Genomic DNA, 16,992 nt, shown 5'->3' with positions numbered 1-16,992 from the left:
ATGACAGTATTTTACATAAATATAAATGTGTATTTAAAGTTTCAGCAATAACTCTGCAGTAAGTACATTCTTGTACTGGAATTGGACAGTGGAAACCAATTAATATAACTAATTTCTAAAGATCCACAACTCTCAACAGATTCAATTATTATTAGAGAGAAATGGAGATATGCAAAAGCTACTGTATGGAAATAAGCTGATCACATTACAACACATAACCAACATAATATTTGATTATGTACACCCCAGGACTATATCTATACAGCATTTTAGTTTTCTAATAAAGAGAGATTAGTACTACATTATGTAAACGTTAGATGATCAAGTGATTTTGATCATTAATGCACCACTATGCTATGCAGACAAGCTAATTAGCATATAAAAATATCCTGTATAATAATATCAAACAAAACATAATTCTAATGCACTAGAACAATCCAATGGTCACAACATGAAAATACTGCTTTCTTTCTCTTTTTAACTTCTCTAAAGCTTCTGTCATTTGACACTGTCTGATGCTTTTAAAAATTGCATCTAATTGACTAATTGTGCTATTGCATGATGATTATAACTCCAAAACACCAATAACCAGTGTATACGTCACAAGAAACCTAATATAATTCGATAAAAGAAAAAAAAAAAAATTAAGGAAAGGAAAGGAAAGGAAAAAAGAAGAAGAAATTAAGTTCTACTAATTATTGGTTAATGGAAATTAACTTTCCTATTCCAATTCTTTTGCAGTCATTGATATCACCTTAACACAGTAGGAGGATTTATACATACATATATATATGGGATATAAAAAATAGCTGAACTAGTAACTTCCATTTGAAAAATGGGAAGGCAGTACAATACGTATATTCAAGGAAGCAAAGGTATGATCACATACATATATATAGAATATTTACCGCTAAAGAGAATTTTTAATATCCAAGATACCCTAATTCACATTACCGGAAAGAAGTAGAGATTTAAGCAGATATATGTACACGAACGAAACTGGCTAAGTCTATAGGGATCATTTATTTTGAGATATATATTATATATTAAATTTAAATTTTTAATTTTAAATTATATATTCTATTATTAGTATATAGAATATACATACAGATGCATTCCCGATCTGTTTATGTTATAATTGAACAATTATCCCTAAAAAATGCATGACGTAATCAAAGAACAAACATATAATAAAATCTTGCTGTTGCCTAAACATTATGGCTATGTGTAAGAAAATCGGTGCATTGTATAAAAAAACAAGATACTGAAATAGTGTAGGAATTGGTATGATGATCAACAATAGAAAATGACAAACTTCTACAGGACACAGTTATTGTCACACTGGTACGAAACTTGAAAATTTTGGATGATTTGTACTCTTTGCAAGGATGTAGGGAATGCAAAAAATTGATCCTTAAGGAAAGCCAACAGTTTAAAGTGGTGATTTGTTTAGAAAGTGATTAGCAATTCCAGCTAAATAGCAGTAGCATTACATTTACTCTTTTACATGATTATAGAAATCTACTGACTAGCTAGCACTGAGAAAGGAGAAACACAACCATATATGATTCCAGCGAAACAGCACTTCATGATATTATGTGTGCAGTGAATACAGATGATCAAGAACAGGTTGATTATTGTAGAGAATGCATGAAGGCAACATATAAAGAAACAAAGGAGAAGATATATATATATATATTAAATAAAGGTATTTATGGAGTTGAAGAAGGGGAGCAAGAATCAAAGTTAAACAAAAAGAGTTGAACAAAATTTAGTTAATTCTACCTTTTAAAGCTCTGGCAAATTGTCTGCAAAACCTGAGGTGTGCCCAACGAATCAGCGACAAGAACAACAACCTAGCAAGGTAAAGACAAAAGAGAGCTAAAAACTTTAATAACATCAGGTAGCTAGCGGTGTGCGCAGTTACTGAGCCAGGAAAGTTTGTTAATGTTATTACAGGATAACAGCGTCTAGAGTTAGTAATTGTGAGCCAAAGAGAATAAAAGATCTTCCAATGAAACTAATTCAGTCGGATGGATACACATTGCTGAAACCAGGCCTAGAAAAGGTAAACATCACATCACATCTCATCTCTCTCTCGCCCTTGATAAAAAATCAAATCAAATCTATATCTCATCCCTATTCATTTCTATCTATCCATCTATTTATATATAATATATAAATATATAATATTAATCATGTATTATCTAAATTTACACGAGTTAATCGACGAAGACGGTACTTCTTTCATCTCTATCCAGTTTCTTGGCGAAGCCCAAATCATCAGCTTGTTCCACCACCCTTGATCATTCTCGTTATTAAATTGTTAAGTATAGATAGATATTGATACACCACCATCGTCTGCTGGGTGTTTGGTGAGCATGAAGAGATTTCATCAAATATAAACTGAACAGTATGAAAAGAAAGCTATTACGTGTCTTAGCCATTCCCTTTTTCTTCATCTTCGAGAGATACTGTGTTAGATTGATGATGTTGAATCAAAAGACATGGAAGCCTTCCCTTTGTTGAGAAAGTCGACGGGAGCTGCTGGCAAGCTAGGTGCTGTTTGAATTGGGGTGCCATTGTAAAGCCTTAATTGGAGAGGAGATTGTGATGATGAAGAAATCTGGGAAGGCTGCTGAATTGTCATTGTTGTTGAAGACAATATGTCACACTCATCTGACTCCGTCAAGGGACACTCCATGTTTACGCCGAACAGTCTCAACCTCTTGGCTGCCGCCTTCCCTTGGACCACCGGCACCGAATCAAACACCATTGGATGCTGTTGTTGATGTTGATGTAGTTGTTGCAGCTGTTGCAGCTGTTGTTGTTGTTGCCACTCCACCATTCCCATTTGGACTTGTGGGTTTATATGAGCTGGTTGTGGTCTCAAGTAGAGAATTGACCCCATTGAAGAAGGGTTTGCAACAGTACCACTACCATAACCACCATTATAGTAGGAATTCCGATTGTAGTAATTATTGATTTGTGACAAGTGCGAGTGGTCCCTGGGCATTCCCGGGATTGGAGGTCTCATTAGTAAAGGACTCCAAGGAATGGAGCGGTGGAATGACAAGTGATGGTGGTTTTGAAGAGGAAACGTAGGCGGTGGATTAGCTGCATCTGGTCTTCGCCTCCAGTCGATATAAAGATGGTCTTTACCCAACTCACCAACCCCGCGTTGAAACGACACTATATCTCCTGCATCTAGTTTTTTATCCTTGACAAAACGGCTCCAACCTTTTGTCATGACGTAGCTTTGGCTGCTGTTCCAGTAAGAGTAGCGAAATCTCCATGGTTTTCCATTTCGATCCTCGAAATTCAAGAGTAGACCCTTTTCATTTGTGGAAGAATCTAAGGGGAAATACTTTTCGGCGTGTTGTTTTGGGATGACTAAACGATTTAGCTTACCCACATCACTTGGAGTGACAACTTTATCGAACATGTGTTCCTTCTCGATGCTAACACTTGCACTATTTCTGACGTCTTCATCCACGTTTGTTTGGGATGTTTCCATGAGATCAAGCTTTGTAGATACAGCTTCTTCAGTAGACCTTGAGTTGTTATGATCTTCTTGATCAGATGGGCCCAACCAAGGACCCATTTGGTGGTGAGGTTCCCATCTGCTGTTGTTGTTGCTAAGAGGAAGCAGCTGGGTCTTGTAGTGATGGTGAGAAGATGAAGATGATGGAGAGGAAGAAGAAGAGTATGAGGAATGAAGTTTAGCAGCTTTAACCATCTGAATCTGATCTTCTTCAACAAAACCTTCTTTGTTTGACCCAAAATCCATGATTTAATTGGGAGAAATATAGTTATAGCGTCTGCAGGTGAATGGATCTAGAATGAGTCGAGTCCAAGAGGATATAAAGATAAGGAAAGGGAAAAATCAAAGGGAATAATAATGGTGTGCGTAGATGAAGAAAATGAAAACAAACAAACAAGAATAAGTAACCACTACTCAGAAGTTGTTTGTTTCTTAGTAAAGCTAGGGTTGAAGAAATTGGAGAATAAGAAAAGGAAGGTCAGAGGAAAATGAGGGTTGTGGAAGTTTTTCTAATCTGACTGTCTTCAGTCTCAAACACGAAACTAAGACTAAGAAAAGAAGATGCCCCCCATGGACGTTTCAGCTCAAGACAAGAGAGAGGGAGAGAGAAGAATTGCAAGCAAGGCAGTTCCTCTTCTTGTTGACCTTGAAAAATCAATAATAATAAAAGTGGGGAAATTATATAGGGTGTGATATTCTTACAGGGTGCCTCCCTGGAAGGTTCTGTAGTTAGGCTGAATAAGTTTGATTTTCGTTTTTTTTTTTTTTTTTTAATTTGAAAAATAATTAAGAGGGATTGTACGTAGGGACCCCATGTATTTATCTGGTTGGGTTCATGTGATTGAGCTTGTCATTATCATCACCCTATCTGGTGTTATACACTCACAAGTCACAACATATATATTATTATTTCTGTGATAACACAGCTGTTTTCTATTTATAATTTAATGTTGAGAAATATACTTTGGAATCTAACTGGAGTAATTAGGGTTTCATTTCATTCATTTGGTAGTACGGACATCTATCACTGTTTCCACACGGGTCTTCTCATCTCAATTCTAATTAAACATAAAATCAGTCAATAATTAAATTATGAATATATTTGTGATGTCTTCTTGACTGCATGTGACACTTTGATCCCATCCCATCACCATCCTCCACCTTTGCTTCTTCTCCTATTCCTATATCTATATGCATGACTTCCAATATTAATTAACTCTTCTAATCACATTTCAAATTTTAATTAATACGTTAATAATTAATTAAGTGTCAGTATGAATCTACCCTGAAACCATTATCAGCTACGAAAGTGTATAGATTTTTTTAATAGTAATGTGGCACAGATTTCATTATAATAAAATACATAGAGACAAACAGAGTTTAATTAAAAAATAAAAATAAATTTGAATTTGAATCTAGTAATGCTAGCTTGTCTGTCTCGTGCGAAACCTGTTCTCCTTAAATTAATCCGAAAGGCAGCTTCCGTCACCTGCTGTGATTAGAGTGACGTTAGAACGCATAGAACTAATCAACACTCACTTAATATGATTAACTAATTATTAATTTTGTATAAGTATGATTCTTTTGACTTCCCATAAACGGGAGGGAGGGGTCTTCAGTACTCATCCTTATTTCTAATCCAAGAATTGCAAGTTGGAACTGAACCAGCGTCCCAAAGACGCGATATTATCATATCCCATTTGTTTTAATTTAATTATTGGTATATACAAGATTATGAGTTAAATAAACCTCTTACCTTTGTTTTAAAAGTGATTCTCCAAGTCAAATTTGGTGGCTACTCCTTGTGCAAATTGCCCATCTTTGGATCTTATCTAGCTGCCTATAAAGTCTTCTATATGTTTAATTAATTTAATTAATTAATTAATGTTCATGTTGCATTTTATTAATTAAGATTATTAATTAATTAATGTGTTATATCAAGTTGCAATCAAAACTTCATGATAGAATATGTAATATAGTCAGCAATATTTTGTTTAATTATATTTTTCACGTGGTGTATCTGGTGGATATGATGGATGTTACTTGTAATACTATGTTAGTAATGTATTATAAAATAATTTTTCAAAGCCCTGGGTGGGCGGTGCCTGGCCTTCTCTTTCTCTTACAACTTGTTAGATGAAGTGGAGGAGTGGGTCGATCAAATTTAAAGGCCGAGAAAAGGTAAAACGGATGGCAGCTTTTTTTTTTTTTTTTTTATGAAGTAGCAAATAAGATTATGGCAACTACCGGCAGCCACTCAAAATCCTACAAAATTAATTATCAAAATACATCACTGTGATGTCTCACCCATTGGAGTTATTGATGGTCCCCTTTTTCCCTAAGTAATTTATTTAACTTATCGCAATAACAATTTTAATTAATAGTTAANCTCTCTCTTTCTCTTACAACTTGTTAGATGAAGTGGAGGAGTGGGTCGATCAAATTTAAAGGCCGAGAAAAGGTAAAACGGATGGCAGCTTTTTTTTTTTTTTTTTTATGAAGTAGCAAATAAGATTATGGCAACTACCGGCAGCCACTCAAAATCCTACAAAATTAATTATCAAAATATATCACTGTGATGTCTCACCCATTGGAGTTATTGATGGTCCCCTTTTTCCCTAAGTAATTTATTTAACTTATCGCAATAACAATTTTAATTAATAGTTAATATATAGGTCGGTCGTTTAAATTAGACAAGTAGAGGTAAAGCTGGTACTAGAAGAGAGGAGGAGGACCACACTGGTTCAGATTCAGCTTCCAAATTAAACTCATCATAAAACTGGACCATTTACTTTACCCTCCAGTTGGCTGTTGGCGGCTTATCTTCTTTTATTTCTATCTCCTCTCCACTGTCTGTCACGGTGTCACCATCTTCCATGGCTCTTATTGGCTTACTGGGCTTAACGTTGCCCACAAGCTAGGGCAGTGCGCCCAACATTAGATAAAAAAATAATTTTGTCCTCTCGATTGATTCAAACAATATAAGTTGGGCCGGCCTTACTCAAATTTGCAGCCCATATGTTGGACCAAACCCAATCCCTTGCGAGAGACGGAGTAGTTTAATTTAGGGTTTACAAGTGCTACACTGTTCTCTTTTCTTCTCTAGGGGTTTTCAAGGACGCGCAAGAGAATGGATTCGTTTTCATCACCGACTGGATCGTCGTCTCCGTTCTCCACCGACGATTTCATGGACAAGTTCAAAACTCAGCTTGCTCAGGCTTACGCCCAAGAGTTCCTTGAGGTTTTCATTCTCTCTCTTAATTCATTTTGAGATTTTGCTATGGCGCCAATCTGTTTTCATAGAAATTTATCGATCTGTTATTTTAGAGTTGTGGTTTTAACCTTATTAATGTAGTAAAGCAATCCTATTTACGGCCTATTTTTTATTTAATCATAATGCTAATGATTAGGTTACGGTTATGGGGAAGGCACTGCAAACTAAGCCCAAATATAAGAAGAAACTTTATCTGTTACCCATTCATCTCTTGTTTGGAACAAATGCATATTTATCTCCCTTTGCTTAGTTATTGATGGCATTTCATGTATTACACAGACTGTAACAGGCAAGTGCTTTGAGAAGTGCATCACTAAACCAGGATCAAGCATGAGTGGTAGTGAGAGTAGTTGCGTTTCTAGGTGTGTGGATCGCTACATTGAGGCTACAGGTATCATTGGCAGAGCTCTGCTTAATTCGTCACGCTAGTATTTTTGATGAACAATATTTTCTTGAAGAATGTTTATTGAAAAATCTTGGAGAAATTGCAAATTAGAGAGTAGAAATTGTCTGTTTTTTGAAAATTCCATCCAGTATGGGGACTAATATTTTCTTCTCGTTCAGTCTTTATATATGTACTTGATCTTTAATCATGCAAACTTTGTGCATTTGAGCATTTCAAATGTTAATGCTATAATTATTGATACTTGGATGTGTATTGTTTTGTGGCGCAGACAATAATGACCTCAGGTAATTGATATACAAAACCAATCAGTGTTTCCTTGCATTACCTTTTCTTAATCTTTCTTTGCTTCGTACAACTGACAGATAGTCTTCTACTATGTTAAGGTGATTTTAGTCTGTAAGCATTACACAACCTGGTTTAGAATAATTAGACTTTTCTTTGAACAAATATGTGCCCTGCTAATGTCCGCAACATGCTTGCTGATCTGTTCTTCTTAGGTGTCCTCTCTTTTCCAATAGCTTCCATCTTACTAGTATGGGCCAGCTTGTGTAGCAACAGGCTTTGCTCTTATTGTACAATGCACTCAAAGTATATGGCCCGGCTGCTTCTTACCAGCAATACTTTGCAGTTTACCTTCTCTCATGTTTGAATAGCCCTCCAACTCTAAATCATCCCCGTTATCCTTGTTTAAGCTGAATAAGGCCAGTCTAAATGCTGAATTTAGGAGTCATTCCTGAAAGTAATTAACTTGTCTTGCAGTTAACCAGTGTCATTGACTTGAAAAATATCAGTAGCTTGAGGTATGCTATCTAAAATTCTGGTGATAATACTTCCAAACATATACTGGTCATCTAAAGTCAGAGGTTCATAGGTTATGAACATTTGAGATTGAGAGGCATAGGAAAATGTTTTAAAGTGCTTTGGAAGGCCTTGTGGAGGACCAAGATTCTTGTTTTCTATAACCTTTGGTCACGAAGCCCATCTAGGAGGGCCGAGGTCAGGGTTGAACCATGGGGTCGACCCATGATATCTGCGTGCTCTATTTATGCTAATAGATCATAGTCTGGAGAGCATTGTTCTGTTTGAATTTTACAAGTATGGGTAAATTCTTAAATTGGGACCTGTTTCACATAGAATTTAAATTATAGTTAAACAAGGGGTATAAGTAATTTTGTAGGTAACAAACCTAATTATTTCCAGATAAAAAATGATTACAGATATCTAAATAGTTTAATTTGTGACCCCACACTCTACACATGTGGAAATCCACCAAATTGCCAAATTATCTGGTTTGCTAGTTAGTGTAATGGGATAATTTCCAACAACTGATATTGTGATCGAAATTCATTACCCTCAACTTTAAAAGTTGGTTTTCGTGGAGAATTTATACTCCACAATCAATTTCATGGTCGGCAGATGTGCCTTCGCGCCCACAAGTTAAATTACAAAAACATGCTGAATTTCTTCTGCATCTGGAAGCTGGTGCCGACATGCAGAGACACTATTCTTTGTCAATTGTGGTTGGGTGCCAGCTGGACCACAATTACCCTATCACAAATTGAAACGAATGATTCTGAAGATTGGGACGGTGTATCTGAATTCCATAATTTTACAGTAGATATTCTAGATTGCCCATATCATGTAAACAATCTGTGCTGTTGATGAGCATCTGGCTGAATTTTTGCACATGAGAAGGGTGCTACTTATGCCATAATTTCACATGCATTTAACACTATAAGAACACATGTTAAGTTATTAAATCGAAGTTGATCTTTTTTTAAAAGGGAAATCTGATTTTTGGCTGCGCATCAAAATGTGCAGTAGAAGTGCGAAAAGATGCCAAGCGAATACTGATAGTGCCGGATTTCGTCCCAGGGGCCAGAATATGTAATCTGTTTTAAAAATAAAAAATAAAAAAAAATTTCACAAATAAGTATGAGGTGCTGGTGACGAAGGAGGTGGGGTTAGGTCAGGTCAGTGCCTTCCGTCAGTGGCAATTCATTTTATAAATTTGGATAAATTATAATCAAATCATCATCGTCACCGAATAAATGACGTAGTAGCAGCTAATGTCATCTTACATACGTAATATTCATTTCATTGGTCTACTTTGTGTCTCATCTGAAGGTCCGTATCGTATTTATATTAACAACTCTTTCATTTTTAGTTTATTACAGCTAAATTCAACCTATATATATATATATATATATTGCGGGATGATTCCTCAACCTTTGTTTATTAAACTAATTACCACGAGCTGCATGAGCTGAGTCGCATACAATAGCCTGTTGAAGAGTCAAGAGTGGTTGAACTGACAGATTCATACCAAGTTTAGATTTATATTACCGCACAAGCCCCGAGTCTTGCAGAAACAAAACACAAAGCGTTCTGTTTCACACATTTTGAACTACCATTCCTCCTACTATTACCATTTTTTAGCCGATTGATCAATATGATCTGACGTTACTTGCAGATGCTGTATTGATGACACGATCAGTCGATTATAATACTTATTCTCAATTATTTAATTTCTGACTCTTGACCCTTACCTTACCCTACCCATCCCTGTGGAACACTTCAAATAAGCACCAAATTTTTAACTCATTTACGTCTATTCACAGTTTCGCAGAAAAAAATTATAAATTTGATAAATGCAGCAGTGGCACACCGCACACACTCAACCCAATAAATTTGTCAATTCTCACTGCTCAGTCGGTCACTCGTGACATTAATATGATATCTTCCAGCGGTTCAGTCGGCAACTCCTCCTTTATCTTATCCTCTCTCCTCTCTCATTTAGCAATATTGTTTCCTATAAATAGGAGACTATCAAACCCCATACCATCCATCACTTTTACAGTTCCTTCCCTTTATATTTCATAATAATATATTATTTCATATGGCTACAGCTACCGCTTCCACCAAGCTCCTACTCTCCGACCTTGCATCCACTGTTCAAAACGTTCCCTCTAACTATATCAGACCCATCAATGACCGTCCAAATCTCACGCAAGTTGAGGTATCAGATGCTTCTTCTATTCCTCTTATCGATCTTGATGGTCTTTACGGTCCTCGCCACTCTGAAATCATCCAACAGATTGGTTTAGCATGCCAACACGATTGCTTCTTTCAGTTATATACTTTATTATTTGCAATAATCTTCAACTTCATTATTACTTGCTATAACTACATCTTAATCTATACATTCACCTGTCCCTGTAGGTGAATAACCATGGAGTTTCAGAGGAAATGATCAATATCATGTTGAACATTGCAAGAAGATTTTTCAAATTACCAGAGAGTGAGAGGTTGAAGAGTTACTCTGATGACCCTTCCAAAACCACTAGGCTCTCCACTAGTTTCAATGTTAAGACCGAAAAGGTGGCCAACTGGAGAGATTTCTTGAGACTTCATTGTTATCCTCTTGAAAATTACGTCCATGAATGGCCTACTAATCCTCCATCCTTCAGGTCTTGTATACATACATATATATATAAATACACACTTAACTTTATAGTGGCGAATCATGTATCATTAATAAATTTGTGTGTTAACAGGGAAGACGTGGCCGAGTATTGCACAAGTATTAGGGGGCTAGTATTGAGACTACTTGAGGCCATATCAGAGAGTTTAGGCCTTCAAAGAGATTATATAGACAAATCATTAGGCAAACATGCCCAACACATGGCTTTGAACTATTATCCCCCCTGTCCACAACCAGAGCTAACTTATGGACTTCCTGGACATACTGATCCTAATTTAATCACTATTCTTCTTCAAGATGATGTGCCTGGCCTTCAGGTTCTCAGGAATGACAAATGGGTTGCTGTCAATCCTATCCCCAACACTTTTATTATCAACATTGGTGATCAAATGCAGGTAAATTAATTGTATATATAATAAAAGAACGTGCTCCTTGTGTATAATTTATTCTCTGTTAATTAATTTTCTACCTAGCTCGTCCATGTGCGCCCTGGAGCATATATTGAATTTAAAGATCGTAATAATTTCGTGGTGGGTCAATTTGTATCAGGTACTCAGCAATGATCGGTACCAGAGTGTGCTTCATCGAGCTGTGGTGAACTCTGACAAGGAGCGCATATCCATTCCAACCTTTTATTGTCCATCGCCAGATGCTTTAATAGGTCCCGCCAAGGAGTTAATCGACCATAACCACCCGGCTGCCTATACAGACTTTACATATGCTGAATACTATGAGAAATTCTGGAAGAGGGGACTTGAAACTGAATGTTGCTTGGACATGTTCAAAACCTCTACTACTGCTTCATCCTTTTAATTAACCACAGATACACTAGGTAGTTGTGGAGAGAAAATTTCACACCTCAATTAATTATTGAGGCCAAATAGATAGTTAGATATATACTTTCAGTGATCACTTTTATTAGTAACTTAGGTGGATCAAATACAAAATCTCTTGAATAATACATTTAAGAATCATAATTGATCGTTAGACCACCTAATGATTGTTGTGAAAGAATAATTCCATCACCATTAAAATTATTGATTATATTTCATCTGTACTCAAGTTTAATGTTATGTAATTTTAATTTAAATTAGTGTCAGGAATTATTTTTATGTGGTGCTAGTAACACCAGTTATGGTATTGACTATTGAGGTAAAACTACTTATCCTGTGTCTTAAGATATGTGTTGTCTTTTATAGAAATTTTGAAAAGGCCAAACTCCAAAGCGCGTAACAGGTCGGCAGCCTAGCAAAAGAGAAATGTCAAACTTGGACACGGCAGGAAGCTGATGTCTTAGTCCGACTATTTTTAAAATGTTATTTATTATAAAGAGTTTATCTATAAATAAAAAAAATTTAATTATTTAAATATTAAAAAATGAGTTTATATTTCATATCTAAAAAGTTAAATTTTACTTTCTATCATAATTTTAATTTATAAATTATAAGTTTTTATATATTTTATTTATTTATTCTTCTATTAACTCTCTTTCTTGAAAATAAAGAGCATTTTTATTAAATTTCAAAAGTGTATTGAATTTGAATAAAAATTTTGTTCTTTATATTTAAAAAATAATGAAGATGCTCTTTATTTATATAAAATATGCTCTTTAAAATAAAGAACACTATTGGAGATGTTCACATCTTCAAATGACTCTTTATATGACCCAAACTCTTTATTATAAAGAGTTTATCCATAGAAACAAGAGTTCAACAGACTCTTTATTATTTAAATATAAATTAAATAGTGAGTTTGACTCTCCATATTTAAAGAGTCAAATTTCACTCTCTATCCTAATTTTAAATAATAAATTACAAGTTTCTATGCATTTTGTTTATTATTTATCTCTCCTATTAAGTTTTTTTTTTTTGAAAAAACATATTATTTCTCTTAAAATTTAAAGAGTCTATTGGATTTGAATAAAAATTTTGTTCTTTATATTTAAAAATAAATGAAGATGCTCTTTATTTATATGAAAGATGCTCTTTATTTAAATTACAAGCCTTGATCATGACTTTTTGTCTTCTTCCCTTTTTCTCCTCAAATTATTAAGAATTTCGATGCATTATAAACGCATCTCTAATTGTGCTCTTTATTTTAAAGAGCATCTCTAATAGTAATCTTTATTTTAAAGAGCATCTTTCATATAAATAAATAGCATCATAAAAAATAATGAAGATGCTTTTTATTTATATAAAATATGCTCTTTAAATAAAGAGTATCGTTAAAGATTATATATATAAATCAATAAAGATGCTATTTATTTATATAAAACATACTCTTTAAATAAAGAGCACCAATAGAGATGCTCTTAAAATGCATCAAAATTCTTAATAATTTGAGGAGAAAAAGGGAAAAAGACAAAAAATCATGATCAAAGACTTCTCTCGATGTATATATATATATATATAAATTAAAAGATGCTTTTTATTTATATAAATGATGTTTTTTATTTATATAAAAGATGATCTTTAAATAAAGAGTATTATTAGAAATGCTCTTAGAATGCATCGAAATTCTTAATAATTTGAGGACAAAAAGGGAAGAAGACAAAAAGTCATGATAAAAAACTTCACACGGTTGTGAATATAAAAGGAAAATGATATGTGTACAAAATCTTGTCGTAAACTTTCTTATAATTTTGATGTGACAATTCGTATATGGACAGATAAGACTTATATAAGAAAATGAGACTCATTTTGTGAACCGATCGATGACAAACTGTAACATTAAGATTATGAGAAAAAGTTTGTGAGAAAAGATTATGAGTGTAATAATACTTGTAAACAAATGTCCACCTATAATAATTAACTTGTACTGTTTGCGCTGAGATTAAAGATCTTAAATTATCCTCCCTAAAACTCTGTTTTCAACTACCAAAAACACAAGATGAACTCCGAGGAAAACCAGATGAAAACGTCCACAAATGAAGAGGACGATCATATTCATGGACAGTACGCTATCCAACTAGTGAGCGCATCAGTCTTGCCTATGGTGTTAAAAGCAACAATTGAACTTGGTGTGCTTGATATCATAGACAAAGCTGGTCCCGGAGGTCAGCTTTCCTCGTCATAAATTGCAGCCCAACTTGTTACTCAAAACAAACCACAAGCCCCTTAAATTCTCGATCGAATTCTCCGCCTTCTTGCTAGCCACTCTATTTTAACATGCTCTCTTACTAGTGATCATGATGGTTGTGTCTATGGTTCAGTACAAAGTGATGTTAGATATGTGGCATCATCTAAAAGAAGCAGTCGTTGAAAGGGAACTTCCATTTAACAAGGCCTATGGGATGAGTGCTGTTGAGTATGTTATATAAAGGTTTTGATGGTTTAAAATCTCTGGTTGATGTGGTTGGTGGGGGTCAGTGGCGGACTTAAAAGAAAATAATACAATATCAATAATCTGAAAGAAAATAATGGAATAACACGATCCTTTACTACTTGAATAAATCTATGAGAAGCAAAACCTTGAGCATATTATGTTGAAAATAATATCCAATTTATGAGGAAACATAAGAAAACTTTTATGTGGAAAAACCTCTTTAATTAAAGAGAGCAAAAGACCATGAGAATCTAACGATCTACTTAAATCCAATATAATTAAAAGAGTTTACAACAATCACAATCTATCCAAAATGTTTTACACAAATTTCTTATTTCTCCTTTTTATTATCATTATTTATTTAATTTTTGGCTTTCAAAGATTATAATATAAATTTTCATGACTTTGATCAGGCTTAGCCTAAGCTAAAGTCAATCAAAACTTAAATTAAGTCAACGTTGCCTTGACTTTTAATATGAATTAATAAAAAAAAAGGAAAATTTTCTTAGTATAAACATAAATAATAACTCAAACTTCTTTAATAATTTTGAGCAATCAAACAGTAACGTTTGAAATATTGGAAAGTAATGGGTGAAAGGTGAAGAATAACATTCAGTAAAATATAGTTAAAGTTTAATTTGGGAAAGCAAGAACATTCTTAAACACAAAACATAAAACAAACTCACAAGATCCATACATTTTTTTTTCCATTAAATTAGAATAAAAAACCTTCAAAAAATAAGTATGATTTTGTTCTAACATAAACTAAAATGAAATGAGCAATACACATAGCTAAAATTGATAAAACAGAAAACGAAGCTAATTGTGGCACTTTGATTAGTGAAAGCTTTAACCATTCAGTTTTCAAAAGTTTTAAGAACGAATAACATAGAAAAAGTGAAAGAGAGAATAAGAGAGTAAAAAATTTTAAGGATAAAATCATAAAAAATAGGTGGGCGTAAAAAAGAGTGGAGAGAGTTTTAATTTTTAATATGATATAAGCCTGTAATATATATATTAATAGTAAGTTTTTTATGAATCTGGATATATATATATATATATTTAAATTTGAAGGTAGGCCTGAATATATATATTAATAGAATTTTTTGGTGGGCTATATAAACAATTTAAAAAAAAAGAAAAAAATGTGAGGGTTGGCCCAAGGGGCTGGGTCCGCCCCTGGTGGCGGTGGTTCTATCCTTAAGATGATCATATTCAAATATCCTACAATTAAGTGTGTCAACTACGATCTGCCTTCAATTATTGAAAAGTCCACTTCCTATCCTGGTATGAACTTTTAGGTTTTGTTTCTGATCTCATAGTACGTAGACTTATCAACTGCACTTTATCTTCTTTGACTATAATGAGCCGAAAGTTTTGATCTACTTTACTGCTAACTACCCGTAGAAAATTCGATTTGATTTTTCAATTTGTATAAAGAAATTTTTTACTTTTTTGACTTATTTTACATGTTTGATTATGATACTGAAACGTTCCAAAAAGGTTACCAGTTTTACATATTTGATATTTGAACAAATGTTGTTGCAGGTATGGAGCATGTTGCAGGGGATATCTTCGTAGACATTCCAAAAGGAGAAGCCATTTTCGTAAAGGTTTGCAGATATCAGACTTGATTATTTTAGAACAATTTAAATGATTTCTGTTAATGACTTGGTTGATACTTTTGAAGTCGTAGGAATCCAAGTATTCATTTCAATTTATAGTTTGTTTTATTGATAGGAAGACACTCCAATAACTTAACAATTTGGACTAGGTCATGGGTCTTTCATGGGCTTATGTAAAACTCTCTTTGGAAAACCGACTTGCCAAAGGAGGGTGTCCAAGTCTTTATAACTCACATGCCCACACTTTTCCCTTTCAATGTGAGATCTTAACATTCTCCCACGCTTCGAGACCCAACTCCTTGGTTGGTCTTCCTTCCATAGAGCGCTCGCCCTCATCGGCCTTTATTGCCCTCCCTTTGGGTCTTACCTTGCCTAGAAGCCTGTCAACAACTCTCCTTCTCGACCCCTCGGGGGGCCCACTAGGCCCTGCTACATGGGCCTCTTTACCTTTTGAGTGACTTCGCGGATCTCCTTTCCTTGGGGTAGCAACCCAGGCCCAAGGTCAGCCTGCCATACGTGTGCAGGATCATGCTCTGATACCAATTGATAGGAACTCATTCCAATAACTCAACACTTTGGGTTGGGTCATGAGTCTTTCATGGGCTTGGGTAAAACTCTCCTTAGAAAACCAGTTTGTCAAGGAAGGGTGCCCAAACCTTTATAACCCACGTGTCCACCCTTTTCCCTTTCAATGTGGGATCCTAACATTTTATTCAATTCAATTTAGAGCTAATCAATACAGAATTTGTATGAAACAGTGGATGCTACACAGTTGGGACGATAAGCACTGCGTGAAGATACTAAAAAATTGCCATGAAGCATTACCAGCCCATGGGAAAGTTGATTTAGTAATACCAGAGGCCCCTGAAACTATTCTTGCTGCAAAAAGCTTATTTCAGTTAGATATGCTCATGATGAACATGAATTCGAGGGGAAAGGATAGGACAAGAAAAGAATTTCAAAGTTTGGGAGAAGACGCATGGTATTCTCATATTCAAGTGCCATGTTCTGCATTTAATTTCTCAGTTATAGAGTTCTATAAATCTATATGAAGTAGTTTCCTCTACTGTCATTATGGCTTGTCTTATGTTCATGTATCAGAAGCATAATTTTACTGATTTTAACAGGGCATTGAATTTGAGCCCATTCAAACCTATTTAACGAATCTAACTGGCAAATGATCAAAGCGATAACAGAAAAAGGAAGATTGAAGAGAGTAATTGATATAACGCATAAGAAATTATCCCTCAACAGTCAACACCACCTATATGTATGCTAAAGGAATATAAATCAGCCAAATCCATAGTTGATGTGATCATTTAACTGGTGTAAAAG

General features: G+C 34.5%; 4 protein-coding genes across 4 annotated transcripts; 3 read left to right on the top strand and 1 right to left on the bottom strand.

The window, feature by feature from the left end:
* Positions 1-1,785: 1,785 nt before the first annotated feature.
* On the bottom strand, positions 1,786-4,163 carry LOC116133197 (B3 domain-containing protein Os03g0120900-like). The gene has a single exon (XM_031418883.1). It carries the CDS (start codon positions 3,788-3,790, stop codon positions 2,480-2,482), a length of 1,311 nt encoding a protein of 436 aa, XP_031274743.1. The 5' UTR covers positions 3,791-4,163; the 3' UTR covers positions 1,786-2,479.
* A 2,461-nt stretch (positions 4,164-6,624) lies between these two features.
* On the top strand, positions 6,625-7,464 carry LOC116133185 (mitochondrial import inner membrane translocase subunit Tim13). The gene is made up of 2 exons (XM_031418865.1): positions 6,625-6,785; positions 7,098-7,464. The coding sequence occupies exons 1-2, from the start codon at positions 6,675-6,677 to the stop codon at positions 7,245-7,247; spliced, it is 261 nt and encodes an 86-aa protein (XP_031274725.1). The 5' UTR covers positions 6,625-6,674; the 3' UTR covers positions 7,248-7,464.
* Positions 7,465-10,123: 2,659 nt separating this feature from the next.
* LOC116133159 (protein DMR6-LIKE OXYGENASE 2-like) lies at positions 10,124-11,525 on the top strand. Its single transcript, XM_031418832.1, has 4 exons — positions 10,124-10,243; positions 10,447-10,694; positions 10,782-11,103; positions 11,258-11,525. Exons 1-4 carry the CDS (start codon positions 10,124-10,126, stop codon positions 11,519-11,521), a joined length of 954 nt encoding a protein of 317 aa, XP_031274692.1. The 3' UTR covers positions 11,522-11,525.
* A 2,072-nt stretch (positions 11,526-13,597) lies between these two features.
* On the top strand, positions 13,598-16,709 carry LOC116133158 (caffeic acid 3-O-methyltransferase-like). The gene is made up of 4 exons (XM_031418831.1): positions 13,598-13,763; positions 15,185-15,319; positions 15,581-15,645; positions 16,416-16,709. Exons 1-4 carry the CDS (start codon positions 13,598-13,600, stop codon positions 16,707-16,709), a joined length of 660 nt encoding a protein of 219 aa, XP_031274691.1.
* The last annotated feature ends 283 nt before the right edge of the window (positions 16,710-16,992 follow it).

The sequence above is a fragment of the Pistacia vera genome, unplaced genomic scaffold, assembly GCF_008641045.1.
Source record: "Pistacia vera cultivar Batoury unplaced genomic scaffold, PisVer_v2 Contig266, whole genome shotgun sequence".
In the NCBI taxonomy this organism is placed as follows: domain Eukaryota; kingdom Viridiplantae; phylum Streptophyta; class Magnoliopsida; order Sapindales; family Anacardiaceae; genus Pistacia; species Pistacia vera.
This window is presented reverse-complemented; position numbering and strand designations above follow the sequence as displayed.